Raw genomic sequence first — 27691 nt, 5'->3', positions numbered from 1 at the left:
TGTTCCTTAGCACCAAATCAAGGTAATATGGTTCATACATTTTATTCAGTTAATAAAACTAGATCAATTTATAACTGATTGTATAAATATACATACATACTTGTGCTAATGTATGATAAATATTTATAAGTTTAATTATTTTGTAAAATTTATCTAATTGACAAGCTATCGAAATAAAAGCTAAAAAAAAGACATTTAATAACATTTGTCAAACTATTGTAATAATTGTGAAAATATTTTCAACGTTCATATGACTGTTAGCACTAAATAGGTATTGACTAACTTTTAGAGAAAAATTTAATATAAAGATAATGCCAGCTCAATTGTCATAACAGTAATTACGATTTTTATAAAATAACTAAAACATATTGCTATAAAATATACCATTAGTTAGTTAAATAGTTTTTATTTTATGGGGGAAAAAACTGATCACATCTATAAAAAACCTATTTCATAATCTTATGAAATACTATCTCTTTCATTATAATAACAACGAGATTTACAGAAAAATGACTGATAATAGTTGACCTATAGCCTAACAATAAATGTAAAATGTTATCTGCGTGCATGAATGCATACTAGGTAGGCAGAAAATCACTTGTAAAGTAATATGAAATAATGTGATTAATATGTATGATTTAGCCATTATAACTTTGATATTTAAATAAATGTTTTGTTTTAATATAAAATACTTACTTAACATTTCAAATTTTTTATTATTATTTTGTTAATAAATCAAGAGCTTATAATGTAATAGTATGCTTATCCTTATAAGAATGCTTATACACAAGATAAAGCACTAATATTGTGTGCATTTGAATTATAATTCATAATCCATTTAAATTTACATTAATTTAAAATTAAATAAATAAAGAACATAAATAAAATATACATCACTATATTAATGGAACAAACATCACAATTAATAACTAAAATAATTACATATAACTTTGAATAGAAATATCTTTAAAAAAACAGTAAACATTTTGAGGAAAATAATTATTGCACAACCTGCATGTTGCCTTCTTATCAGAACAGTAATGTTAAAGAAAAAAAATCATGTTCAGAACTATTTAAATTAAAGTCTAAACTATATCTATTTTAAATATTATACTTTACAGTAAGGGCCATACATAATTTGAACTTTTTGTTGTTTGCCTACGATGTAGGAAGTTTAGATATATTATTATCGAGAATGTCAGATGTAGTGTCACTTAACAATGTTTTTAAGTCAACAGATTTTGGAATTTCAATTTGTGATGTGCCTGAAATAAAAATGTTGGTATTAATACACGAATAAAGAAAAATCATGTTTATTTAGAAAATTTACCTGCTTGCGCCATAAATAACTCTTTTAAAAATCCCAGCTCTTTACTTAAAAGCTTAATTTTTTCTTCTAACATATCGTTTTCGGTTTTTAATTGGTTGACGCGTTGTAATGTTTGTTGAGTACGCATCCTACTTTTGACTCGACTTCTTTTAACAGCCTAATATAATAATAGAAAATAAATAAAATTCAAATAATAACTTTAATATTAGCAATAACATAGGTTAGTTATGTAAGAAAGATACTTGATTGTTTTTATCTCGTTTGCGCCGATAGTCATCCTCACTGCTATCAGCTTCGTCTCTTAGTAAGGCCGATAAAGCCATATTTTTATTTTCCTTATTTTTACGAGCCATGCACCGCGACACACGCGCTTAAACGATCCTGAAATCAAGTTTTAGTACTGAATGATTGTTGTTTTAATAATACTTATTATGAAACAGGTAATACATAAGAAAAGGAAAAAAATATATAAATATATTGCGAAACTGAATAATTGTTTAGAGAAAAAAAAGCAATTATTATAATTTCGAGGACACGAGAGAAACGTGTAGATGTCTCTAGGACACCATTGTGTGTTAATTATTGGGTCATTGACAATATATATAATAATAGATAACTTAGTAAAATATTAGCTACTTAAAATGCAACGTTTATTTAAGTATAATAACTCGAGTACTTACGTCGTACACGAAGGTAGAATTTTACTTAAGTCAAAGAATCAAATCCGGTGTTGCGAAAATTAATAAACAATTATTATTCTTCAATAGAATTAATTTGCATGTATTCATGAAATACTGCAACAGATAAAACGCATTATCTTATCAGCTATGTAAATGTTTATTGTCCGACTTGTACAGTGTTTCCAATATTACTACAGTAAAATATGTACTGCGGAAGTCTAAATATTGTAAATTTTTGAATAGACACAATGATCACACTTTAATTGTGCGATAAGTTTAAAGTTAACTATAATAATAATAATATTATTGGTCATAGGCATAGATATATACTAATAAGTAATAACACTAATGTAGGCATAATTCTTTTTGACGGAAAAAAACTAAGAGTTTGTGTGGAAACGCACAGTTAATAGATTTAATTGTATTAGTAGAGATGCTAGTAAATCCAGAACTTACCTACCTAAAATGTTTTTGGACGTATGCTGTATGGTTCGTTTCACTGATGAAACGACAAATGTACAGTTATAATCTTACAAGGCGAAGTTGGTAATCTGGTATTTCTAAATTGTACATTAGTATCATAGACCTATCTTTATAGGACTATGATTAGTATAATAAGATTGGACAAATATTTGTTTATACATTGTATAAGTCCAATAGCTTGGTCCACGTTCACCATCTAAAACGTAAGTGATAACAACAGGTACAGTAGTATTTTTCCAGAATTTTGCCGGATACAGAGCAGGACTGGAAATAAATCCAAGTGATAGTAAATACTCATCGTTAACAACAAATTATTTTTGTTCAGCTATTTTTAAATTGTCCTTAAATTATTGTTAAATTAAAGGAAAATAAATTGATTACAAACCACTACAAATATTTGTGTAATTCAAATATAATACTTACTTTGAAATTGTTTATCTGTTTATGAGTTTCAATTGCCGGTCGGCTCAAGCTATCTTGAAACATGATTAACAGAATGCTGAGCGAAAAAATTGCCACAAAGCACAACACCATATAACGGGATCCCATGCTCAAATAATGTAACCTGAACATATGGCTAATGAAAAATTGCAACAATATATAGAGATACTATTAAATATTAATGTATGGAAACAAGTAAGTTTCGAAATCATAGAAAAAGTATACGCCTTCGTAAGCCGTAAGTCTACGTGTTGTGTGTACTAGCAATAATTGGCATAGACCCACGAGTCGTGTTCACTTATTAGGTATATTTGTTTTAGATATTAGTTTTATTCTATTTTCTATTGAATAATATCGATGAAAAAATAATCACTGGTCAGTAATAATTTAATCTTGGCGGGTTTTTGGTAAAATCGATGTTGGTACTATCTGTAGCATTACACATTTTAAAGGTTATGTAACATTTATTTCTTATCACGTGTTATCATTTTTTGGTAGAACAGCCCCCAACTCTATATAAGTACACAGTAATATGTATAGTAATAGTAAAGTATATTATATTAAAACTGATATCCCGTTATGCTGTCATTTTATTTCTGAAGATAACAATTCGAGACGATGTGCGATAACTTGAATATTTCAACCATGGTTCTAACAATAACAATTAACGCTACTATTCAATTTTCATTTTTCAGAATTATTCATATTGTGTTCAATGTTCATTAATATAGTACTTACATACTTGTCTATGTATTAACGTTTGCATCAGCCGTTTTGTCTAAACTGGCTTTAATTAAAGCCCTAAGGTAATGTTCATATTTTATATTATAAAACAATATGTTTTAATATGTAATATTCATATTAATGGTATTATATTGAACGTTTTTATCTTATTATTCAACGCAGAATAATCTCGAATAAAAAATCTAAGTTAATTTAAAAATATCGGCCATGGCCCATGATGTGTTATTATGTTATTCTGGGGTTCAAACATAATTTATCTACCAAAAAACAAAATAATAACAAATATTGCCAATTAATTATTTTATTATTAATATTTTTCAAGATAATACGTTACTCAAATTTCATGGTACTGTAATTTTTTCTTGGTAATAATTATTTTACTGATAAAAATCTTAAGTTTGTAGGGTTTTACCACATAAAGGATAATATTTAAATTAAAATTGGGCAAACTATTAATTATAAAAGTATAAAAAAGAAAAATTAAAAAAACTTCTGAGATATTAACTGATTCATAGTTAGTAAATCACCTTGTATTTAATGATTAAGAGTTATAATAAATATTTGTTAAAAATATTATTTAAAATGGTAATATTAAGAGGTGACTTTTATAACTCGAATAGTATTCTAGTTATTAGATTTACCTATGAAAAGCAGAATTATGTAATAGAAATAATGAGTTGTCAATAACCATTTTTAGATCAATACTTCTTAAATTATAAGGATTATTAATAAAGGCACTTAACTTTCGTGATATCTACTTGAGTTGTTTCTACACTTGTAAAAAATAGAAATTTTATCTGTATTATCTTAATCATAAAATTAAAATACTTGAGTGAATAATGAGGTATGATATTAATGTTTTATAATGATTTATGAGACTTTTGATAATTAACTAAATATCTAACAATTTTACTCTGTAATATCTATTATAGCCCACAAAGTACAGAATTTAGAAATTTGGTTTTTAGTGTTTAATCAATCAATAACTAGGTGTACAATTTATACTTTTAATAAAATTACTAAGAAATTATTCTGTGAGATGCTTGAGTTACTACTAGTTTAAACTATTTCATATTTTACTAGTAGTCAACAATTGTCTTTTTTGCTATTTTAAAATATAGTTGGCCTCATATTTAGATTGATATATTATTTATTGGTTACCTATAAACAAAATTTTCAATATCATTTAGTCAATATTAGATTAAGATATTCAACAATAAATGTACTCTATTTTTATTCAAATTTGTTGTATAAAAAGTAATTATTAAAAATTTGTAATTTTTCAGAAGATGGCTCAATTAAAATCGTGGATATCGCTTCCTCTCGGTTTACCAACAAATGAATTTCAAGAACTCATACAAAAAACGAAAGATTGGACTCTTATGCATGGTTATATTTTTATTTTGTTTTTTTTTTATATGATAAAAATTGTTTAAAAAATATTTTAATTTTTGTATTAAAGGAGGTGGAATCAGATCTAAGCACCATTTCAGTAGCGATTCGTTAACAGTGGTGCCATTTACATTATTGCCTTCAGTTTTCCCAAGAGACGAATTTCAAAAGGCGTTGAACATACAGCCAGTTCTTAATGAACTTACGCATATGGTATCTCGCGACTATGAATTTTTGCAATCATGCTTAGAAAAGTACTTAAAAAAAATATTTGTTGTATATACATAAGTTTTTAGTACATAATTTGTATTGTAATTTAGAATGCTCCAAATATTTGGCAAGTATTCGGCCTATTCTTAGAGTATTTGTCTATATGGCCTAATAATTAATATTTTGGTATAGTTGAACAATTTTATATATATACTAACTTATATCAATTACTTAGATAATCATAATTCAACACAAATATAATGAATTTTTTTTATGGTTAGTATAGATAATCATGTTAAAATTATACATCGTGATTCATGACATTTACATTTGACACGATTGCTGCGTATCAATTTTTGTATCCTGTGCGAGTGAGATATATATTTTTTTTTATGTCGCAAGTTTGCAACATCTACGTCATTAAATTAATTTTATGGCAGACGTTATAGGCTACGTTTTGAGTCATGATAAAAATATTTTCTTTAATACCTAACTCTGGCTGTATTATAACCAATTAAAAACAAATATCAAGGAGACGAGTATACACGTCATACGCAGCAAACGTGTTAAAGCTTTTCTCCTGAAAATTAAAGAATTCTCCAAATTCTAAACTTCAGTGTGGTATCAACTTATACTTTAGATTACATTGATGTCTGTTTTTAATTACTTAAATATGTAACATTTTTGGTCCCTTCCTTTCAAAATAAACAACCTTTTAAACGTTTCGAGTCCTACGGGTTTATTTTTGAGTTTTTATCGCATTTTACAATACTCTGATGACAGCATTCGATGCATAATTGCTAAATTTTATTTTTATAATTATGGGTTAATTTTTCCATGGCTGTGCCCAGTCGTGAACAAAAAACATTTTGGCAGTTAATTAACTAACAGAATAAATATGATCTTAAATTTTTTAGCAACTCATAATAATTAGTATTTATATGTACTAACTTTTTTCTTTAGAACAATTGAAGTGGATGAATTCACCAACAATTTATATAAATTATATGAAACGGTTCGAGAAGAAGGTTTTACGCAGGTAAGATTTTATATCTCAACTGTATAAAAAGTAAAAATCAAAAAATTGCTCTCATACATTCATGTTAATTACACAACACAGTAGGAACAATATACATGTGATCATATATGGTTATATGTTTTGTCCATAATATTTAAAAATATTAGAACAATTTTTTTAATTTTGCAAGTTAAAATTTAATACAACGTCTAATTTATCAGAATTTGTATTTTTCAGCTCGCATGAAGGTGCTTAATTAATTGATTAATGTTTATAGATTTAATAAGTTGAATATGTTTATTAATGCTTTTTATGAATAATATTACTGCAGTAATATTTTTGTGAATTTTATTTTAATTGTTTTCTCATTTGGTACTTACTAATGTAATACTATAGTAGTATATATGGGCACTACTTAGGTTAGTAGGTACTTTTAAACACATATTGTTGTCAACATAATTCTCTTTGGAGATTATGTGGCTTATGAGTTATGAGACTACATCAGAAGTTTTGGACATCTTAAGGGGAACTCGTGTATATTTTATATATTATGAAGAGTGAATTTGGCAAACGTTCTAAGTGCAAAAGTATAAAAATTGAACTTAATAAACTGAATTGTATTTCGCATGTTACAGGAAACAATTTTGTATTTTTGTCAAGTGAGATATAGTTTTAAAAATGAAAAAAACAATCTTATTTAACACTTAAAAATATGCTTAAGTGTTTCCAGTAATGGATAAAATACAAATCTAATTATAAAGTTCAATTTTTATACTTTGGCACTTTGAACGTTTGACAAATTCACTCGTCGTATGCTTCTATCATTTTTCAAGTGCTTAAGCCTGGGCATGTTTCGTTCAGACTTTATGCAGCAAAAGGATGCAAACGGTTGTGGTATCAAACAAGTTGAAATCAACACAATTGCTAGCGGATTTGGTTGGCTCGGTATTGTGTCCGGTGACATACACAGGTCAGGACTGAATTTCCATGTACTATCTCAACATGAATCTTAGTTAACTTTACTTTTAGTTAGATGGACCTCTGTCTTTGTATTTACCATTTACATAGGTATAATATTCGGATACCAGTATTTCGGTAAAATGTATGGTTGGTTTGGGAATGAGTGAATGCTGCATAATTTATTTAAGAGTTGCATTGTTAAATTAACAATTATTTATTAGAACTATGGATAATATATAATTTTGCATCATGATATTATATTATCTGGATTTTTCATTTAGCTTGAATTGCTTATAATCAACATTTTATTATATGTTTTTTTTTTTTAACTGCTTCAAATACAGTGTCGGACTGGCCATGGCAGCTTGGCTGCAATCAAGGCTGGAGCCCCTCAACTTTTTTTTTGTCCTATAGTTTTCTTTACTTTTTGGATCCTGATTAAATTGTATTTTAGACATATTACCGAGCCCATTATCCATTTAAAAATGCATAAGAGATACTTACGCCTTCATGTAAAGAATTTAAATTAAAAATTTAGTGTTGCTTATCAATACACTATTTAACTTTTAAGCAGAGTGTATAGGGCTTCAGGATTTAATTTTATGGATTCCCACTCGCGTATTGCATTATCAAAACAAATTGGACAGTGAAGAATTTTTTTATGCTCAATTTTTTTTACAAAGCTCTAGTTTTTAATTGTACGAGAACTATCATGATAGTCAAATTTGTTTTCTATAAATTTGTATTAATTTTGTCATCAACACAAACAACTTGTGAAAGGGTATTTCCTAAGCTTAAGTGCATAGAAACAAAACTTCACTTTTTCAATATACGGTATACCTACTTACATTAATAAAATGTGCTGTTTCCATCAAATTAAAACAATTTCATATCAAATATAGATGTGCACCATTATTGGAGAGTCTTTATATTTAATTATGGGGCCCCTTAAACAAATTTCCTTATGGCCTTTGGTGTGCCAGGCTGACACTGTTTAAATTAAAAATACTAATACGTGTAATGGGTATTAATTATAATTATAGTCAATAAGATAATTGGTTTGTATTAGTAAGCTTAATATTATTTCACAAAAAGATCTCTTATAATTAAATATTTATTTTAGTAATGGTATGTATATTTTGGTAAAATTATTCATTTATTTTATTATGTTGAGGAAGAAACTTACAAAGTTCAATCAATTAAAAATTTGAAGTAAAAAAAATATGTATGAAGTTTTATCTATGATATTGAAATTTTAATACAAGTATACATATAGATAGTTGAAAATATAAAATTTGTATGAAAAATGTATGTAAACTTTGTGAATATATTAGCATCATTTGGTAACTGCAGGCGTATTGTAGCGTTCAATGTTTGATTAAAAAAACTAAAAATCAATTAATTTTTTTTACCATAACATTTTATATAAAAAAAAATGTGATTTGAATCGTGTCAATTTTTCATTGAAAATTCAACTTTTTAAGTTTTTGTTGTCAATAAAAAAGCTTAAAAAATCTTTAATTTAAAAATTATCGTCTTAAAAAAAATAAAAAATACTGAAACTCACTTTTTATGGTTAAAAATAAAATAAACAAAATAGAACATCAAAAACATTAAAAAAAAAATTCTAATTATGAACCTTTTTATTTTTGTACTCATAAATCTTAATGGACTCAATAAGATGATCAGCAACTAGGTTTCTCCTTAAACATATCACTTTCAATTACATATACTCAATAATCATTATAAAACGTGTTATTTATAATAAATATAATCTTTAAATAAATTGTTAGGATATTCAATACTAATTAATAAACGTACAAATGTAAAAAAAAAATGTTTATAAAGGTGTGAGATTAGTATTGTATTTTTGTATTCCAATATATTTTTTATTAGTGCACACTTAGTTACATTGTAGTTAGAATGGAATAATTGTGAAAAGTGTGGTGCTTTACAGTCGAAATGCCTGGGACTATTAAGATCTGACTACATGTTAGATGTTTGTCATTCGTTATCAGTGAAACAAGTCGAAATGAATACAATTGCATCAAGTTTTGGTGGAATGACATCCTCAGTGCTAACTCACAGGTATAAAATGACCAAAGTAGTGTGTTTACTTAATTAATATTATTATAAATAAAAATAACAATGATTGACATATTAAATTTGGTACATACTGTAAATTCTGTTAGTATTATTTATTAAGTAATAACAAGGACAGAGGTCTAATATATTTTATTACAAATAAATTATCTTATTATAATTATATTATTTTATTAAAACACTTTTAAATAAACGCTTCGATGTAAATCTGTGGATAGTAGGTTGGTCAAACCAGTACTGTGTTCAAACCAAGCACAGTAAGAAAGTAATAGTGTTGAGTAAGTAAAGGATGTCCAGTGTACACAGATAAACATACAAATATCCATAAAGGTATTGTATAGTATGACAATTATGAGCTTAAAAATTAACTTTTAGTGTTGGAATGGATACGATTATAGTATTGATCGTCTGTCTATTAAAATAAATTGCCATAGTTATCCATATATCGTAAATAACAATAAATATAAAAAAAAGTTTGACTACAATTTTTTGAGAAAATTTTATATATTACAGTTCCAGATCTACCTTTGGTAAAATTTTCAGATCTAAATCCCTAAAACTGCTTGAAAAAGTGAAAGAAAGAAAAAAATTAAATCCCTTCTAGGGTAAAGGGCTTATGATATTCTTTTGTAAAAATAAGTAGTACTATGTTTCAAGAATATTTCATACAAATTTGAAATGAACTCTTACTATTTTTAAAAAAGTTATGAAGCGCCGTAATTTTAAGTAAAAAAATGAGTACATTTCATTGGTGTTTTTCTCGATTTTGAAAGGGAAAGGATAAACTTTTTAAATTTTTGGTCCAATAAAGTATCTTTCAGGTATGATTTCTGATTTATAGGGTTGCTACACAAAGAAATCATTTCAGGGGTTTAATAAATATCGTGGGTACACACAAAAAAAAAACCACATTGCAAGTGCTATACCTTCTCAGCTCCGCATCGAAGCTAATATATAATACAACTGTTAAAAAAAGGCATATAATAAAATGATTAGTTTAAAAATTAAAACCTTAAAATTTTCAAATTTTGTATAGTTTTAAAACTAACAAAAATATAATATTGTAACGCTCAAATATTGATTTTTTCAGATTTGTTTTACAACAATTGGATTTATTGGATACATTTAAATTGGTAAGTACTCATTATCGATAATATAAGTGAGGCACATTAAACCCCCCCTACCTTAAATTGTTAGCATGGAACATGCTTTAGCATTGGCCTCCCAGCTCAAAAATGACACAAAATAGTTTATCTCTCACACCCAATGGGCCACGGCTTGGTCCCTCTTTCCTTTCTTGAATATCGGCCTTATCTTGTCCTTGGCCATGCTCTCGCTCATTCTCAGCTCTGCGTTTTGCCTAGCTATCATGGTTGGAATATCATTGGGCAGCATGGCCGCGTCCACTCCTTTAATAATGACAGCGTGGCCACGGCCCTACTTCTGTTAAGATAGATTTGAATGCATCGGATCATTTTGATGTGGTCGGTCCCTGTGCCTCTTGCCTCAGCACCTCTACTCATTATGCTGCGTAGCGGTCCCCATTACAACTCTGATGTGGCGCTCATTTACAATGTATAACATATAAGATGCCATCGAAATAATAACAAGTCGTCATCGTCATGCAAACGTTTTGGCCAGAACATAAAATAATTAAGACTATACTATCGTCATAAATCGCAAGGAGATTATAAATCAGAAATAATCACTATTCAGGAGCCAGCAGGCTAAAGCATGTTCCATGTTTTATAAATTTTAGCCGTTAGGCTTTAAGTAGACTGTAACTTTTTAATTTTTTAATTTTAAGGGAAAATTTTTGGACTAAAAAATTTAGAGTCAATCATTTTATGTTAAATTAGTTGCGTTACCACCTGGCTTCGCCCAGGGCTATGCAATGTGTCTATTTTTTTTAAATTGTTCCTAGCTAATTGTATAGATTTGTCAATTTTAATATAGAATTTTCAAGTACCAAATAGTGAATTAGTTATCTGGTTCTTGATGTACAAAGTATCAAAAAATAAAAATATCGCTTGTGTCTTTAAGAAAAAATTGTAGCTATTGATTCAAGTTTATTTATTTAAAAAAAAATGAACCTATTAATACAGAATTATAAAGCTAAACTAAATCACAATAGGATAATGGAAAATTTGAGGATGTTCTATAGATCAGTGTTTCTTAAACTTTTTGAGATCATGGAACGCCAAATAATAATATTTATCTATAGTATAGATAATTCTGGACTTCTGATTCCGGTTAGGTTCTTGTTCTCCATTTATTACTCTAATTCTTATTAATAACTTTTGAAATTTTTATTTTATTGATGAGTTCTAAAATAAATGTTATCTTAGCTCATTATAAATCCTTTTTTTTATTGTTTATTTAATATTATTATTTTAATGAACATAATTAATAAAAAATGGACAATGTTTTATAGTTACCTGAAAATAAAGCTGTACAAGGCCTGTGTTCAGCAATCATCAAAGCGTGGGAACTATTCAACGATGAAGAGTATGTTTTAACTTTTATACATTGAAATTATTATTAGTAACTCGTTTGATTGTATGTATTTGTGATTTAACTATTTTAAAACAGCTGATGTAAAATTCAAAGTATTGTGTTTATAATGTTTTTTACTGCGGTTACAATAATATCATGCAGTATATTAATTGTTCCAGTTCGGTTGTATTAGTGATCATCGAAGACAAATCAATAAACATATGCGATCAACGTTTTCACGAGTTTGAATTAACTCGTCAAAAACCTGAATTGCGTGTTATTCGAAAAACACTAACACAGATATCGAATGAAGCAAAACTTACAGAATCCAAAGATCTCATAGTGTAATCAACATTTTTTTACAACAAGATGTTTTATTTGTTAATAATAAAGTATACTATTTGACTTTATTGTTTCAGTCAATCAAAAAAAGTAGCTGTTGTGTATTATAGAGCTGGTTACTCACCAGACCATTATCACAGCGATGCCGAGTGGTCAGCGCGATTGTTAATTGAACGTTCTACAGCGATAAAATGTCCCAATATTCAATACCATTTGGCGGGAACCAAAAAAGTATTAAACTATTTTTTTAATAAAACCATTAAATAATTATGATACATATAAATACCAAGGGATCATTTTTTGAGAAAAAAAAATGTATGTTGTGCTCTACAGCATATAGGTTGCAAACCAACTAAAAGGAAATCTTTTTTAATTTTAATCCTTTTCTTTGAGCAAGAAGTTTGGCATGTATGATCCCAAACGATTTTCCTTCTTTTTTCTATAAACTTATATCTTGATTCAATTGATTCACTTATTTTTGATGTTTTTAAAAAACTCTTCTTTTACTTAACTTAAAATTAATTTAAAAACTTTGTAAAAATTTAACTCTTCTATCTAAAAAAAAAATGTTATAATGTAGTGCCTAATTTAAAAATTATGATAGAAAACTTAATTTTCATACCTTCAAACATTTTTAAAAAGTTAAAAATTAATTTTGTTATGTTTATGTTCATTTTTTTTGGTGGTAAGTTAAAAGGCTTGTGTTCCATATCTCTATGTACAGTAAAATTATACCAAATAAATTATCACATCTTTAAGCATTTTCGCAAGAAAATTTATTTGAAATGTTAATAAATAGGTATAATGAGAAAAATAGGTATTCTAAGAAACATTCAAAATAAAAATCTCAAATATTTGTTTTACTAAATTGGACCTTTTTGCAAGTAATACAGTATAAAGTAAAAATAATCACCTTATTATACACAGTATACAGATTTTATAAATTATTCGCTGTAAGAGTAACTGAGTTACACTTGGAAGTATTTTATAAACTAACAGTTTATTGTCACTCTTATTTTTTTTCATAAATGTAATCAAGTCAATTTAGTTAATTTAATTTTAAGAATAATTGTAAGTGTAAATAATTTTATAAACTGTATAGAATTCTATTAGATGTCACCTTTATAATTTATAACTCTAGGTTCTTCTTCTTTTCTAAAGGTGAAAAAATAGACTTCCACTCTTCTCTCTTAAATGCTAGAGTCTTCATATGAGAATACCCGTTGCATCCAGCTATTCCAATCATCTCTCCTATGAATGTCTTCCTCTGTCTTCCTCTTCCTTTGCGTCCCTTGATTCTTCCTTCCATTATGTTGGTTATGAAGGGGTTATGTCTCATTAAGTGTTAATGTGTCCTATAAGCTTTCCGCTTCTTGATCTAATGATAGATAGCAAAACTCTCTTCTCCTCTACTATTTGGAGAATTTCTTTGTTGCTCTTCCTTTCAGTCCAACTAATACGAAGTAATCTTCTCCAGGTCCACATTTCCATTGCTTCGATTTTTTTCTTATCTTGTGCTGTTAAGGTCCAGGTTTCACGATTAATAATTAATTAATTTAAAAAAATTGTGTTTATATAATTAAGGTACAGCAGTCATTAGCGATTCCAGGCATGCTGGAACGTTTTATTAAAGATCCCGCAAAAGTTGCTGATGTTCGAGAAGTTTTTACGGGTTTATATTCTCTTGATTTGGTAAGGAAATTAACAATTGTTCAGTCAATACCAAACATTTTACCTATATGTATATATTATTATAAACATGGTTTTCTTAGTCAGACATTTTGTACAGGGTGATCCATCTGGTGTAAGACTCATTTACTCGGAAAATATGATGATTTAGAAGAAAAAAAAATTTCTCATACTTTTAGGTATATAATTTACTATATTTTTCAAAACGTTGAATATTTTTACCTTCATCTCTTACACTTAAACCAAATATGGATCTCGTTTTTTTAAATAGGAATATCTGTTTTTAATTTTATCAATATGTAGACAACACATTTAAAAAAAATGTTAAGGTTTAAAGTTTTAGTTTTCATCAATCTGTTCGTTTGGTATGCCTTCACAAAGATTTGCGTTTTCTCATATTATTATCATATGTCTTTGGTTTTCTAATTTCCAGTAGCTTCCAGAAGTTCATATTTATGTTGGCATTGTCCGATAGGCAACAACACCAATAACCAGACACAATGAAATTTTTTGAGATAATGATGGACAAGCCGACCTTGTCTACCTTTTCAAACACAGGAACGGCGACAATATTATCGATGGGGATTACCATTATTATTTAATGGCAAATAAAAGTGCTACTGTTGTAAAAAAACCGAACGAATATTATCAAATATCAAATTATTCAAATCCTAACAATTTTTTAATTTTTTGTCTACACATATTTATGGAACTAAAGACATATGTTCCCATTTCAAAAAAACGAAGTCAATATTTATTTTACGTATGAAGGTAAAAATAAGAATCGAAAAATAAAGTAAAATTTTCAAAATATTCTTATTTTCCGAGAAATGAGTGGCTTCAGATGGATCACCCTTTATGTGCGAGGCGAAAAGGAAAAAGGGACCACTTGTCACAAAAATCAAATATTGAGTTATTCTAAATTCTGAACATGTTGATCAGATCAGATACGTTCTCCTATCTTAAAAATTGGCCATTATTAGTTTTGTTTATTTTTGAGAAAAAACACTTGTTTTGAAATGTTGCCTACTTTTTGCTTTACATACTTAAGGAATGAAACTCAACCAAAAAAATAAAATAAAGTACCCTTAAGCCAATAGTATAATTTTTTTGCTAAAATATGTTTCCTACCCTGATTGATGTTTTGGCCGCTCCTGAGATTTAGATTCTGGGGACAAGAAGTCCCTTTCCCTTTCTGTCTCCATACAAAGTCAAACCTGGGCATTATTTCAATAACTTTTATATTTTATGTAAATAAAAGTTAAAATAATGAATACAATTTTTTATTTAACATAACTATTTGAAACAGTCTAATAAAAATGTATTTTAATAAAAAAATGCTTTTTCATGTAATTTATCCAATCGAGGCTCAGACATATAAATTTGTCATTTTTTGGGTAGAGGGTTTATATTATTTTGAACAGTAATAAGAAATTTATTTTGAATAAAAAATTATTTTATACACTGAAGAAATTGTGTTCAAAATAATTTATTATTTTAAAATCGTTATTTAAAATGAATAGCAATTTACTAACTGCTAGGTCTGTAAAACAAGCCCAGGTTTATTTGAAGTACTTCACAATTATTACAATTTTTGTTCTTATCAAACCAATATCTGTAGATTATACATGAATTTTTAGGACGAAAGCGGTGACAAAGCTGTTAAATTGGCCTTAGACAATCCTGAATGTTATGTATTGAAACCTCAGCGAGAAGGAGGTGGCAATAATTTTTATGGTGAAGCTATTAGACAGGTAAGATTTTATATGGTGTTTTACTATTGCTCGTTAAAAAAATTAAACTATACTTGTATTTGAAAATTGTAACTGTGGTTTTTGTTTCATAGAAACTCATGAGCTGTATAAATTCTAAAGAACGATCAGCATGGATATTGATGGAGAAAATTTGTCCGCCAGTTCAGCAAAATTATCTAATAAGACCAGAACAGGATTTCACGAAAAATTCTACTTTGAATGACGTCATTTCTGAATTAGGCATTTTTGGAACTATTCTTTGGTAAGCTAATAAAAATATAATACAATTTGTTGTTATAATGTTTGCCAGTAAAATTTGACTATCCAATTATATATTTTAGTGATGGCGATACAATTTTACTTAACGAACAAGTCGGTCATATGATGCGTACAAAGTTAACATCATGTAATGAAGGAGGAGTTCATGCAGGTGACGGAGTATTAGATAGTCCATTTTTAATTGATTTGCAAAAAAAATAAAAAATATTTTTCTTTACACTGTTGATATTTTTATATTTTATGTTTTTATATTATAATATCCAATTAACTTATGTTTATCCAATCTATTTAATTTATTAAAATCTATTACATTGTTATTTTTTCATAAACTATTTTTAATTAAACGGATATACATATTTCATTATTATTAAATAAACTGTCAATGTTGATATTTTCCAACAATAAATTTATATAATTGACCATATTTTTTTACTATTTATTATTCATTAACAAATCAGTCGCTTAATCAAAACGTAGAAATGATAAATCTGTATTTTATGTTATTTCAAGGACAACATACAATACTATTTAAGAAAGTAAAAAAAAGATACAATTGAAAGGACTACGATCGAAAATTTAGATTACTAGTGTTATTAAGATGAAACTTGGGAACTTAGGAGGATGAAATATAAAGACGTTTCCAACTTTTTTTTTTATTCAGATAATTATGTCAAAATAATGAAAATCAACACTAGTATTTGAAAGTTATAACTTGTAACTAAAAGTTTACAATTATTAACTACACCATAGCAAATGTTTAAAGTAAAACCAATTTGTATGTACAAAATTACTTTTCAAAAATGAATTGAATTTTCAAGATAGTGACCAACATTAAATGTCAATCTACAAGATTAAGGCTAATGATAGTAGTGATTTAAAAATCTTCGATTGAACGTATAATTTTTTTGAAATTGATTTAACAGATATGATACATATTTTTATTCGTTTTTTTTAAGGAGATTAGGATACTCTCATCATCCTGTACCAATACAAAGTACGAAATGAAAAGATTGTTTTTTTAGAACGTTAACTAACTCGCTTGAATATTGAAGAATTGGTCTGTACGATGATATTTTTATAAAAAAAATGCCTAATACGATGATAATGGTAGGTCAAAATTAAAATTAAATAACAAAGTATGGACACCATTGATATGAAGAAAAATATAATATGTAAAATTCATAAAATATTATGTTGAATATAAGGCTAATATCGAAATGTCACTTAAAATTAAATACTTATACACTAAAGAGGTGATACTGAGTTATAAATTAAAAAAATAAAATACAAATATTAACAAAATAAATAAATATTAACAGGTATTACTATAAAACAATTTAAATTACAGGTCTGTATTTAAGGTACTAAAGTTATCCAAAATAATTGTAGCGTTGTTCGTTTGCGCTGATGATTTTGAATATATATATTTTTTCATCTTCTCCTACACATAAAATACATATGTAAATAACAACATTACCTAGGTACATAAATACCTACATTAAAACATTTCAAACAGATATAACAAGATATAACAGATTAAACAATTATTTACATTGATTAATAATTGTGAGTTCAACAGTTTCTCTCCATACTAACTGATAATAAAAACAGATTGGAATTTTAGAAACTGTTATAATTAGTTTCAGACAACAAACACAAATACAACTATTAAGTTCATTGATGTGTGGACAAGCTTTCAAGTTAGAATTTATATATGTTAATGTATCTAGAATTTTTCTCGTTTTAAATTCAAGAAAATATTTATTCATAACTTACAGGAAATTAGACTTCAGACCTCTTAATGTCACAGACAAACTAAGAGGCCCCTAGAGTCAAGTCATTTCCTTTCATTTAGAAAGGATAATCTCGCAAGGATGGTTATGTCATCATTAGTCTAATTTCCAGATTATAAAACAGGACCAAATAAAATAAATAGATATTAAAAAAAAATATTGCAATGATAAAAACTACCAAGTGTCATTTTGCCAATCCATGTGGAGTCAAACGTATTACTTTTCATAACTAAGTGTCAAACGTTATAGTTTTCATCATCATAAGCCGGTCACACACGACTCGTGTACTTGACTATCATTGTCATTGCCGATGCTCGCATAATTATCGTCTTTTGTGTGGCGAATATAAACGATCGTAGACGATGAACTCGGAGTCGTATGAGAATATCGACAATAGTTAATAAGAACATTCGTTATCCCTTTGACACGTGTCACATTCACCAACAACCATCGGGAAATGCTGAGTAAAAATAATTGTCATACTTTGCGATTAAATATCGATTAAAGTAAAACAATTAATCATTATTTGCCAAATACGCGAGTCGTGTGGGACCGGCTTTCGATACAAATTAATCGGTATTCTTTTAGAAATGTTGAAATATGTAGATATGTTGATACGTACTAGTTTTAATTGTTTAAGTAGTGTACTGTGTACTACTTAAGTTAAAATAAAAACCTCCAAACATAAAATATAAAATATTTTAAAAAGTACTGAATTCATACTTACAAAAAAAAAAATAATAATAATGAGTCACCACACCATGAACGTTCATCCAAAATTATTGTTACGTGTAGTTCGTCTGCGCTTTGGTTCTATAACATTGTCTTCCTCATCTTCTCTCTGAACACAAAAAAAAAGGAATTATTTGATTAAAACAATTATCTATACAGTTAACTATTTAATACTTACATCTTCTGACATGTCTAACATGGTTACGTCACTATGCTAAAAAACAAAGAAAAAAAGATGTTACACGTTATAATAAGCTCATTAATATTACAAATATTTCCAATGCTTATAAAACTAATTGCTTATTAGTTTATAGTAATTTGTAAAATTTACTATTTGTTTTTAATTTACAGGAAATCAGACTTCAGACCTCTTAAGGTCACACAGACTAATTAAGAGGTCCCTAGATTTAAGTCATTTCCCATCATTTAGAAAGGATAATCTCGCAAGGATGGTTATGTCATCATTAGTCCAATTTCCATGTTAAAATTAAACCAAACAATAATTAATACCACAAAAAAACTTATTTATAATTGTTGTGAAAAAATAACTTAAATGTAAAGAAAGATCACAGCACCTTCTAGATATCATAATGATACATAATAGTGATTAATAATAATAATATTTAATAGCTACACATATTATAAAAAAAGTATTAAATCAAATGTTAACAAGTCAGGATAATATAATTAAAACAACATGAAAATAGTAAATTATAGCACATACTAAAAATAAAAAATACTAACCACTTTGGTATCGTTAGCCCGGTTAGTTTGAATAGTATGCTTTTGAGCTCGTGTCTTTGTAGTCCTCAATGCTGCCGATAGTCCGGTTTTCTTACCATTATTATTTACTTGCTAATCATGTAAAAATTGGTTAAAAATAATTAGTTAAGAGAAAAATATAAACAATAATACTATTTTTAAATCAATTATAATTCATTGTTAGCTTAGTTTATTTCCAGTCTAAAACAATTAAATAATATAAGAATTTTTTTTTTTTTTTAAGAAAAATTGTATTTAAAATGTTATACTAAGTTATGGTTAAATTGTAATACACTGTTAATATTGATCAGATGAATGATGTTATTAAACTGTGACATAGGTTCAAATATTTTGCTGGTTATTTTCTTCATAAAATAAGCAATAGGTACTTACTTTTATTTGGAACTTTTCAGGTAGATAAACTTTGACGTTCACAAACATTGGGTCTTCGTGGCGTTTGAAAAACATTGCCGATATTCTAATTTCTGAGAACGGGGCAGTTTCAAATGTACTCGTGTGTACAACTAACACACTCATCGCTAAATCGCAAAGAGCCCACATTTTCTAAAAAAAAACCAACAAAATAAATAAATTTCTTTTTAATTTATTATTAGTTGTAAAGAATAATATTGTTCATAATAATAATAACTAATTAGTTAATACAATTATTTATAATTAACTCAAGGTTTTTTCGTTACAAACTTCTTACTTCACACTTATCAATAACATACGGGCATTTCTTCCAAGCCTACCTACCATATCTCAAAAAAGTACTACTTATTTTAAACAATAACAAACCATCATCACGGGTATATTGCGGTTATCATCATGTTTACAGTACTTGGGTTAATTAAAAGTTTTTCACTTAGCACTGTGACAGGTTGAAGCGTTTTGCAACAAAGTGATCCAAGTGCCAAACATTTGAAATTTGTTTTCCTTCATGCATTGATCTAGAAACAGCTAGTGCAACATACCGGTTATCATCGGAGGTTGTCAGATTTCTATTTATAGTTCAAAAGCATCCTAGTAGATCACGCTGATAACACCATAGCCAAACTAAACAGTTTTTTAATTATCCCGCAAATTTGTTTTTCCACATTTAAATCGCTTTGTCACAGAACGCTTCAATTATGAACTTTTTTTTTCAACATACGTTCACTAAATGTTATAAAAAATAATTTTGAATAAATTACCGCATTGACAGTCTCATTAGTTGGTTCTACAGCATCTACATAATTTTTGACCCTCTCCAACATCTCTTTGTAAAACCCAAAATTATAAGAGTCGTTTTTCGTAATTAACGGTTCTAGTATGAACCACAGACACTGTTGCATTAATGTCAAACTCTCTTCGTCTTTATTATCTTTGTACACCGGCGAATGAGTTAAAATGGATATAGCAAACAACAACATGTAATCGGGTAATATATGAGGCAATTGTGCTACGGCTTTATCAATAGAACCTAAAAACAAAAGTAAAATATATTTTTAAATAAATAATTCTGCAATAATGTATGTATTACTTAAACACACAAACGTATGTCAAAACTTAAACAAATGTTACGTCATACAGTAATATTAGTTTAATAGCTCTTAAGTAATATTCTTGTCTTGTTACGCAGTATTGCAGTTATAACAAATAAATTTACTTACATGTAGTTGATCCTTGGGTCAAATTCCGAGCATACTCTCGTCTTCTGTTTATATCTTTTAAAACGTAATCATAAATCTTACTTCTTAAACGTTCATCGGTCTCTAAACCAGCAAGAGCATACATTCCCATAAAATCTAAGGGGAGACATTTGAAAGGTAAACCACGACCTAAACCTTTGTGAAGTTTAGCAGCGAAAATTTCTCTAACTTGTATAACTTCGTCCTGAACATTTAAAAAAAAATCCTTAACCACTCCCTTAAAATTATTTTATTATATAATAAAATAAAAGTTATATATTACCATCATAAGCCTCGAGAGTAAAAAGAACTGTTCAGCAGTATATTGATCACCCACACCTTTTTGTTCACAAATTTTCAACATCGAACATCCAGCTTGTAATCGTAACCAAGCTAATTCAGATTTGGTTAAAATTCCTGATTGTGTAAGATCTCCCTTTTGAGAGAGAAAAGCATTGAACATTCTAAAAGTCTTTTGAGCAGACACTTTGTCGTTTTTTAAACCTATCAGCCATCTAGCCATAGCTTTCATACCCTCAGCCTGAAAAAAAGAACATTAATTGTAACAAGTATAGTTATGACGATTTCTAACCAACGAAAACTTACTCTACATTTAGTCCCTTTTGGCAGCATTTCTTCAGAACACCAATCGGCGTCTGCATTATAGATATCGCTTTTGGTTGAAACTTTGACTAATAATTCTTTAACAATCTAAATGTTTCAAACAAAAAGTGCACATTAGTAAATATAAAGTAGAAACAAATTTAGTTAGTTATCATAATACCTTTCGAGATATTAAATTTTTGAATTGAACACTATATTTTTCTGCCAAATTTATTGCAAGATGCCCAAGCGCAACTATGGCAGTTTCGTAATATTCAGAATCAGGTTCTAAATTTAATTTAGTTTTCTAAAGAAAAATATAAACATCTATTAACACATAATATGATACTTTGTAGAATAGTTGACAAAAAAAAAAACATTTTGTTTTACATGAAAGGTAATTTTTTTTTTAAAGAGCATTTGTCGATTTATAAGAATTACTAGTTTGTACTCTGTAAGAGCTATAACTAGTCTTAGTATAAACTAAACTGCATAACAACCATCTATTTAAAGTATTGACTACCTCCAAGGATAGCCTATTATATCTTATATACTATAATGATAGCGGAAACATGTTTAACCTTACCTCAATTATATCATCAAATACGTCTTTATTCGATTTGTAGACATTGACAAACAAACATCGAATAGCGCCTTTAGCTTGCTTAGACGTCCCGGTAGTTGCCAATTTCTTACATATTGGTACAAGTTTTTCGGTAAATTCAGGATAAGAATCGCCTGTTAAATAAAATTAAACACTTATTTTTATATAAATTTGTTTTTAATTTTATTTGTTTACTACCTAATGCACTATATTTTCCAATTGTAGTAAGCATGGTAAGAACTTGAGGAGCGATATAGTCATCTTCGTGATGTAATAGATCCAATAACTTGTCTAAAATATCAGGATGATAAAAATGGCAGGCAAACGTATTTGACAAAACCTGAAAAAAGAAATTTAAAAAAAATGTTAATGCAACTGTATGTTTTTACATTTATACATACATATGTGTTCACGTATATTTATATATACTAGATTTGGTGTGTGGAAATAGGTAATGATTTTCAATACATTACTAGTTAATTTAACTGTTTTTACAATTTTACCCTACATAATGATTTATTTTAATAAATTAATTTCAATTTTTTACAGAAAATTAAAAACGTGATATAGTCTATAAACAGTATGCAATGTTAGAATTCAGTATATATAAAATGTATACATCTACATGTATGTATGTATCATATTTTTATATATTTTACAATAGTACATTCAGAAGTTCCAGTCCTTTATATCCAGCAGTTCCAGGATGCAGACCCAATTCTTCTATCATGTTTCCGCCACTCAAGCAATTTTCCACATGGTTAAATAAAGCCTAAAAATATATATATATATCTATATAACCATACTTTAATTTAGTAATTTTGCTATTTTGACTTAACAAGTACTGAACAAACCTTCAAAGCCTGAGAATCTATCATGACAGACGATGCTCGTTCTAACAGGCCTTTCACTGTATTGTAGTAAAGATTTGTCATAACGGGTTGACCGAGTTTCCTCAACACTGAATTAGTAGCTTCTGATATTTCAGTAGTACTTGAATTTTGTTTGGCAATTACATCCAAAGCTTAAAATAAAAATTCAAAATTACATGTAAGGAAATCAATTAAAAACAAAAACTCGACTTACAACTAAGCAGTTTAGCGTCTTTCATTAAATGTAGTGAAAATTTGCTAATGAATTCTGCTGCTTTCACTGATTCGGGTAAATAGCGAGTTAATAACTTGATACTCGCTTGAATTTCTTTTTCTTTTTGAGGACTATCTTCTTTCTTGTGTAAGTCCAGAAAATCTTTTAAATGAGAACGAATTCTGCAATAAAAAATTAAAAAATATTGTAATTTACTTATCATTACTAAAACATTGAATAGGTTTTTTACAGGAGTTGAGTTTTTTGGATTTCCATAAATGCTTTTTTGGCGTAATCGTCGATAGTTCCATACAAATGATAGAGCCTTTTCATTCTTTCTTCGGGTGGAAGTTGATATGGTACTAAAGATGTATTGACAAGTCGTTCTACTAACGACTTATCGTCTACACAAGTTCTGTAATAACCATGTAATATTTTATCCTTGATCCAAGTAAAAGCTTTTTTAGTGGCTTGTGGAATATCTGGATCGTTCAAATATGTTTTATAAATAAACGCAAGACCCGAAGTAGCTTCTTTTCTAATTTTATACTAAAAACAAAACAAAGTGGAAAAATGGTCACAAAATAACAGTTTTAAGCTAATTTTTAATAATAAAGACTATAGTCTGTGTTTAGAAAGATCACTGTCTATTTCTGTGAGCGGCTCTGTAAAAGAGTTCATTTTTTGAGTGAATGCTCTAAACACTGACTTTAGGATCATTTAATATTTTACCTTTTTATCACACATTCGTTGTTTAACAACTGAAAGTAGTTCTTCGTTATCGGCAATAGGTTCAAAGTCATGTTTAGCTGTTGACACAATAGCCAATACGGTTTCATGCCTTACGTTCATGTCGCTATCTGAACTTCTTAAACGTAATGCTTCTGTTAGGTCTTGGCGAAGTTCTGGTTGGTTTAACAGCAAATGCATAGCATATTGAACGCACTTGATTCTAATGCTTACGGAAATATCATTAAATCTACTAAGAAACGCTTGCCACAAAACGTTGTGATGGCGAGCGAGATTTGAATCTTTTTCAGAAAACATCCTTGCTAAAAGTGAGACTGTACCGTGTCGTTCTTGTTCTACTGTGGACTTAAGCTTGCATTCAAGTTGCGGTAAAACTGCTAACAATACAGACGGACTAATCCTATTCAATTCATATATGAGATCATAAGTTTTAGTACTTATAGCAAGATTTTTTTCATTTTTGCCAAGTATCAGAACATGATTAAAGAACTGCAATGAAAAAAAGGCAATTAGTATTTTAAGTTAAATAAACAAATGAGAGTGCTACTAAACTAACCGATTGAATATAAGGTTCTAAGGTGTCCGAGCATTTAAGAATAAGGTCTTTAGCCAATGAATAAGCGTTTTTCCGTTGAGATTTATTAGGCTCCACAATATTGATTAAAATTATATCGAGAAGTTCACTAGAGACCATATCAGATTCACAAATAAGAGGACATAATATATCTAACATGAATGATTTTACTTTGGTAGAGTGTTCATCACTGAAACATAGTTTAAAGAATAATAACTTTTACAATGCCCAAACAATAATAACTGTTATAAATATAAAAGATATCATTTTATCTCACTTGACAATTTTAAACATGAGTGAGAATAGTTTGCAAAATATTTCTTGACAATCCTCAAGTTCAAAGCACATGTTAAAAGATTTTACATAGGCTAAATTTTCCAAAAGATAAAAATAGCGTTTGAAGGCCGGATCTTTAGGATCTTTTAAACCACCAAGTTGTTTGATTAGGAACATAAATATACCCTGTGTAAAATACATAGAACTTGAGTTATAAACAAAAAAAAGCGTTATTGGAATACAAAAAAAATAATGACTCTTGTGAGCCACACCTTCACTTGTTCTGGATCTTTGTAAGGAGCTTCAGGGGCATAAACTCTAAGAACATCAGCAATACAACAAGCAATTAAAAGCTGAACGTCTTTGCTGGCATGTTTGAGAAAATAGTCTTCTGCCAAATGTAACGTTAACGGTATGTACTGTTGATACATGCCTTCGTCCTGGCCCATGGCTTGAAGAGTATGGGCTAATGTCTATAAATATTCATAGTAATTAAATAATTTTGGACTAAATCAAGAATTATAATGTCATACTTTTAGTCGCCGAATAAGTTCGTCTGGACCAAGATCATCTGTCACGGGACGGCAGCCAGCAGGATAAATCATATCTTCTTGCATTTTCAATGTTACTTTTAGTCACGAGTACACTACATATAAGCAAAATGGTATGATTAATAATTATAATATAATTAGTCATATGTAATTTGTAATTAAAGCTGGAAGTGGACAACAAAGTCAACAAAATGTCATTTTTAGACATAGTATCATAATAAATAAACCTTCAGTAACGAAAATATTAAATATTATATAACCTTAAATTTAATTTACCTCTGGTCTGTTGCACACTTTTAGTTAGTTTAAAATTAACTGCACATGTTATTCAATTTATCATATTTTGCCAGAACATTATATATCGAAATATAACCTCTAGTATTTGATGTACTTTTTATAGCAGTTAAGTACATGTTCTGTAATATTATGACAAATTATTTAAACAGAATTACTAAGCTATGGCTATTATAAAAACAAATATAACCATTACGATACCTACAATTATAAAATTACAGATTATTACAATATCTGTATAAGATTGGAAATATGAAAATATTTTATTAGGATCTTAGAATTAAACTGATTTTAGCACTACATTGAAACCGCGTATTTTAAACTAAACAATTACAAAAAAAAAAAAAAACAAATAAATTGGCAACACACGATATTTTGTGTTGTTAACCGAAGTAAAATGATAAAATTACAAAACCCAAAAGTAAACAATTCGGCAGTTTATACATGTTTACAGTGTTCAAATCATTCGCAGTTTAAAACAGGGTCGGTGTCGTGTTTACAGTAATGAAGCTACACATATACGCTTACCTACATATAAACACCGGAGACTGGTTTCGACTTTTTCAAGCGAATAGTGAAATCATTGTAGAAACTAACACACAATACACTGAACGATCAAACTACATGACTCCGTTGTCACATAACACAACACCGAAATAATTTAGTATAATATTTTATATTTCAAAAATATATAAAATGTAATAAACACAAAATTTTATTTGTAAAAATAATAATGTAAATAGAACACGAACGAAAAAGAAAAACACAACACTGAACACACGTAATAAACGGGCTCCAAAGACGCTGGTTAAAAAAATTGTCCGGGTAGCGCAATGTGACCATATACGGCAGATAAATAACTCCCGTTAGATTCCCTATTATACCAGCCGTAGTAATATTTTGTCTATTTACCAATAAATCAGTGACTTTTTCAAGTAATACAAAAATTGTAAATATCATAAACATAATGATTTGTATAATATTATAATTGGCTTTTTGAATCCGTTAAACAGATTCAAAGACGTTATAAGCGGCAAAAGCTCTTTAAAACCATTGGAAAAAATTGTTTGATTATATTTATGGCGTACTATTTAAAATTTTATATGGATAACCAGCCTACATACGGCCTATACCTATTACAAGAGTTAATCGAACTAATAAAATAATGAATTCAAAATTAAAACAAATTGAATAACGTAATAATTGATATAAAAATATATTAGTCACTATAATATTATTATACTATACTATAATATATATATATATATGTATTATATATGTATATTATTAAAATTTTAAAAATACATCAATGTTAATTAACAAACGTTTTAATTAACTTATAATTGCGTTTTTCGAATAAGTAGTACAAATAATTTTAATATTATTGTCCTATATTCTCCTTTACCATTCATGCATTTTCCCAATAAGTGTAAAATAAAAAAAAAGTTTCACATTTGTTTATGGTATTATTCGTAGTCAAAAACTATAATTTATATAATAGTATTATTAGTTAGTATTATATATAATCAAATATAATTTGCCCCTTCACCTAGAAAAGGTGAAAAAAAATTTTATTTCATTTTTTTGAGGAATAGTATTTTTGTTCTAATGTTTATCTATATTATAGTAATTACTAATTTAAATGAATGTTTACAACTGTACCTAACTTATGCACAAATTTTCAGTGCTAAGGGTGTTTAGCACTTCCCATTTGTTTGTATTATTTATCTAGAAATATTGTTGTAGTTCAAGGGTTATGATAATTGCACTCAGAAATTTGATTATGAATTTGCAATATTAAGCAATTATTTGTTCCTCTAAATAAGTATGTGGTTTTAAAGCTTAGATTAGTGATAACATAACCTATTGACCGCATTAATTTTACAACATAAAAACACGTCACACCAAAAGAATAAGAATTTTTTTTTTTTACCACCATAGCAAGAAGAAAATTTATTCCTATTTATAATATAAAAAAAAAAATACTTGAATTTGTTTCAACTTTCAAGATTAACCAACTGCCATAACAAATAACTTTTAAAAAAACTAGTTCTCAATATTGATTTTTATTGCCC

At 27.8% G+C, this 27691-nt stretch overlaps 3 protein-coding genes across 10 annotated transcripts; 1 reads left to right on the top strand and 2 right to left on the bottom strand.

The window, feature by feature from the left end:
* Positions 1-882: 882 nt before the first annotated feature.
* Positions 883-2151, bottom strand: LOC126843413 (CCAAT/enhancer-binding protein gamma). The gene is made up of 4 exons (XM_050580956.1): positions 2011-2151; positions 1573-1711; positions 1331-1487; positions 883-1265 (listed from the first exon to the last, which is right to left on the bottom strand). The coding sequence occupies exons 2-4, from the start codon at positions 1681-1683 to the stop codon at positions 1159-1161; spliced, it is 375 nt and encodes a 124-aa protein (XP_050436913.1). The 5' UTR covers positions 1684-1711; positions 2011-2151; the 3' UTR covers positions 883-1158.
* Positions 2152-3533: 1382 nt separating this feature from the next.
* On the top strand, positions 3534-16345 carry LOC126840407 (glutathione synthetase-like). 6 transcript variants are annotated; one of them, XM_050576125.1, is made up of 13 exons: positions 3534-3740; positions 4968-5067; positions 5141-5324; positions 6244-6319; positions 9201-9346; positions 10452-10494; positions 11796-11869; positions 12037-12201; positions 12277-12430; positions 13784-13891; positions 15529-15642; positions 15735-15904; positions 15984-16345. In XM_050576125.1, the coding sequence occupies exons 2-13, from the start codon at positions 4968-4970 to the stop codon at positions 16120-16122; spliced, it is 1473 nt and encodes a 490-aa protein (XP_050432082.1). In that variant the 5' UTR covers positions 3534-3740; the 3' UTR covers positions 16123-16345. The 6 variants fall into 6 exon arrangements, with proteins under 6 accessions (XP_050432082.1, XP_050432106.1, XP_050432073.1 ...); XM_050576149.1 differs by lacking the exon at positions 9201-9346 and adding an exon at positions 7132-7268 and having other exon boundaries at positions 4965-5067; XM_050576116.1 differs by having other exon boundaries at positions 3535-3740; positions 4965-5067.
* A 724-nt stretch (positions 16346-17069) lies between these two features.
* On the bottom strand, positions 17070-26403 carry LOC126842642 (sister chromatid cohesion protein PDS5 homolog B-B). Of its 3 annotated transcripts, none has more exons than XM_050579695.1 (22): positions 26145-26403; positions 25305-25417; positions 25044-25244; positions 24773-24957; positions 24478-24685; positions 23904-24410; positions 23422-23720; positions 23172-23353; positions 22940-23109; positions 22753-22857; positions 22284-22425; positions 22068-22219; positions 21663-21788; positions 21485-21589; positions 21162-21419; positions 20861-21083; positions 20402-20670; positions 19602-19772; positions 19191-19301; positions 18625-18660; positions 18442-18555; positions 17070-17362 (listed from the first exon to the last, which is right to left on the bottom strand). In XM_050579695.1, exons 2-21 carry the CDS (start codon positions 25386-25388, stop codon positions 18484-18486), a joined length of 3606 nt encoding a protein of 1201 aa, XP_050435652.1. In that variant the 5' UTR covers positions 25389-25417; positions 26145-26403; the 3' UTR covers positions 17070-17362; positions 18442-18483. The 3 variants fall into 3 exon arrangements, with proteins under 3 accessions (XP_050435652.1, XP_050435660.1, XP_050435668.1); XM_050579703.1 differs by having other exon boundaries at positions 26149-26403; XM_050579711.1 differs by lacking the exon at positions 26145-26403 and adding an exon at positions 25599-25738.
* Between the last annotated feature and the right edge of the window lie 1288 nt (positions 26404-27691).

Source organism: Adelges cooleyi, unplaced genomic scaffold, assembly GCF_023614345.1.
Source record: "Adelges cooleyi isolate 19-005CV unplaced genomic scaffold, UGA_ACOO_1.1 ACOO_flye_CR_arks_rails_tigmint_CR_PRNA_108, whole genome shotgun sequence".
NCBI classification, from domain to species: domain Eukaryota; kingdom Metazoa; phylum Arthropoda; class Insecta; order Hemiptera; family Adelgidae; genus Adelges; species Adelges cooleyi.
This window is presented reverse-complemented; position numbering and strand designations above follow the sequence as displayed.

Excerpts from the sequence above, each read along its gene's own strand:
- LOC126843413 (XM_050580956.1), bottom strand. The coding sequence starts at position 1,683 with ATGGCTCGTAAAAATAAGGAAAATAAAAATATGGCTTTATCGGCCTTA. Across the intron at positions 1,488-1,572 it reads AACGAGATAAAAACAATCAA|GCTGTTAAAAGAAGTCGAGT; the intron begins GTATCTTTCTTA and ends TTATTATATTAG. Across the intron at positions 1,266-1,330 it reads GTTATTTATGGCGCAAGCAG|GCACATCACAAATTGAAATT; the intron begins GTAAATTTTCTA and ends TTTTTATTTCAG.
- LOC126842642 (XM_050579695.1), bottom strand. The coding sequence starts at position 25,388 with ATGCAAGAAGATATGATTTATCCTGCTGGCTGCCGTCCCGTGACAGAT. Across the intron at positions 22,858-22,939 it reads TAGATTCTCAGGCTTTGAAG|GCTTTATTTAACCATGTGGA; the intron begins GTTTGTTCAGTA and ends ATATATTTTTAG. Across the intron at positions 19,302-19,601 it reads CTGAAAAGTTCCAAATAAAA|CAAGTAAATAATAATGGTAA; the intron begins GTAAGTACCTAT and ends TTACATGATTAG.
- LOC126840407 (XM_050576125.1), top strand. The coding sequence starts at position 4,968 with ATGGCTCAATTAAAATCGTGGATATCGCTTCCTCTCGGTTTACCAACA. Across the intron at positions 12,431-13,783 it reads ATTTGGCGGGAACCAAAAAA|GTACAGCAGTCATTAGCGAT; the intron begins GTATTAAACTAT and ends TATATAATTAAG. Across the intron at positions 15,643-15,734 it reads ATGGTGAAGCTATTAGACAG|AAACTCATGAGCTGTATAAA; the intron begins GTAAGATTTTAT and ends TTTGTTTCATAG.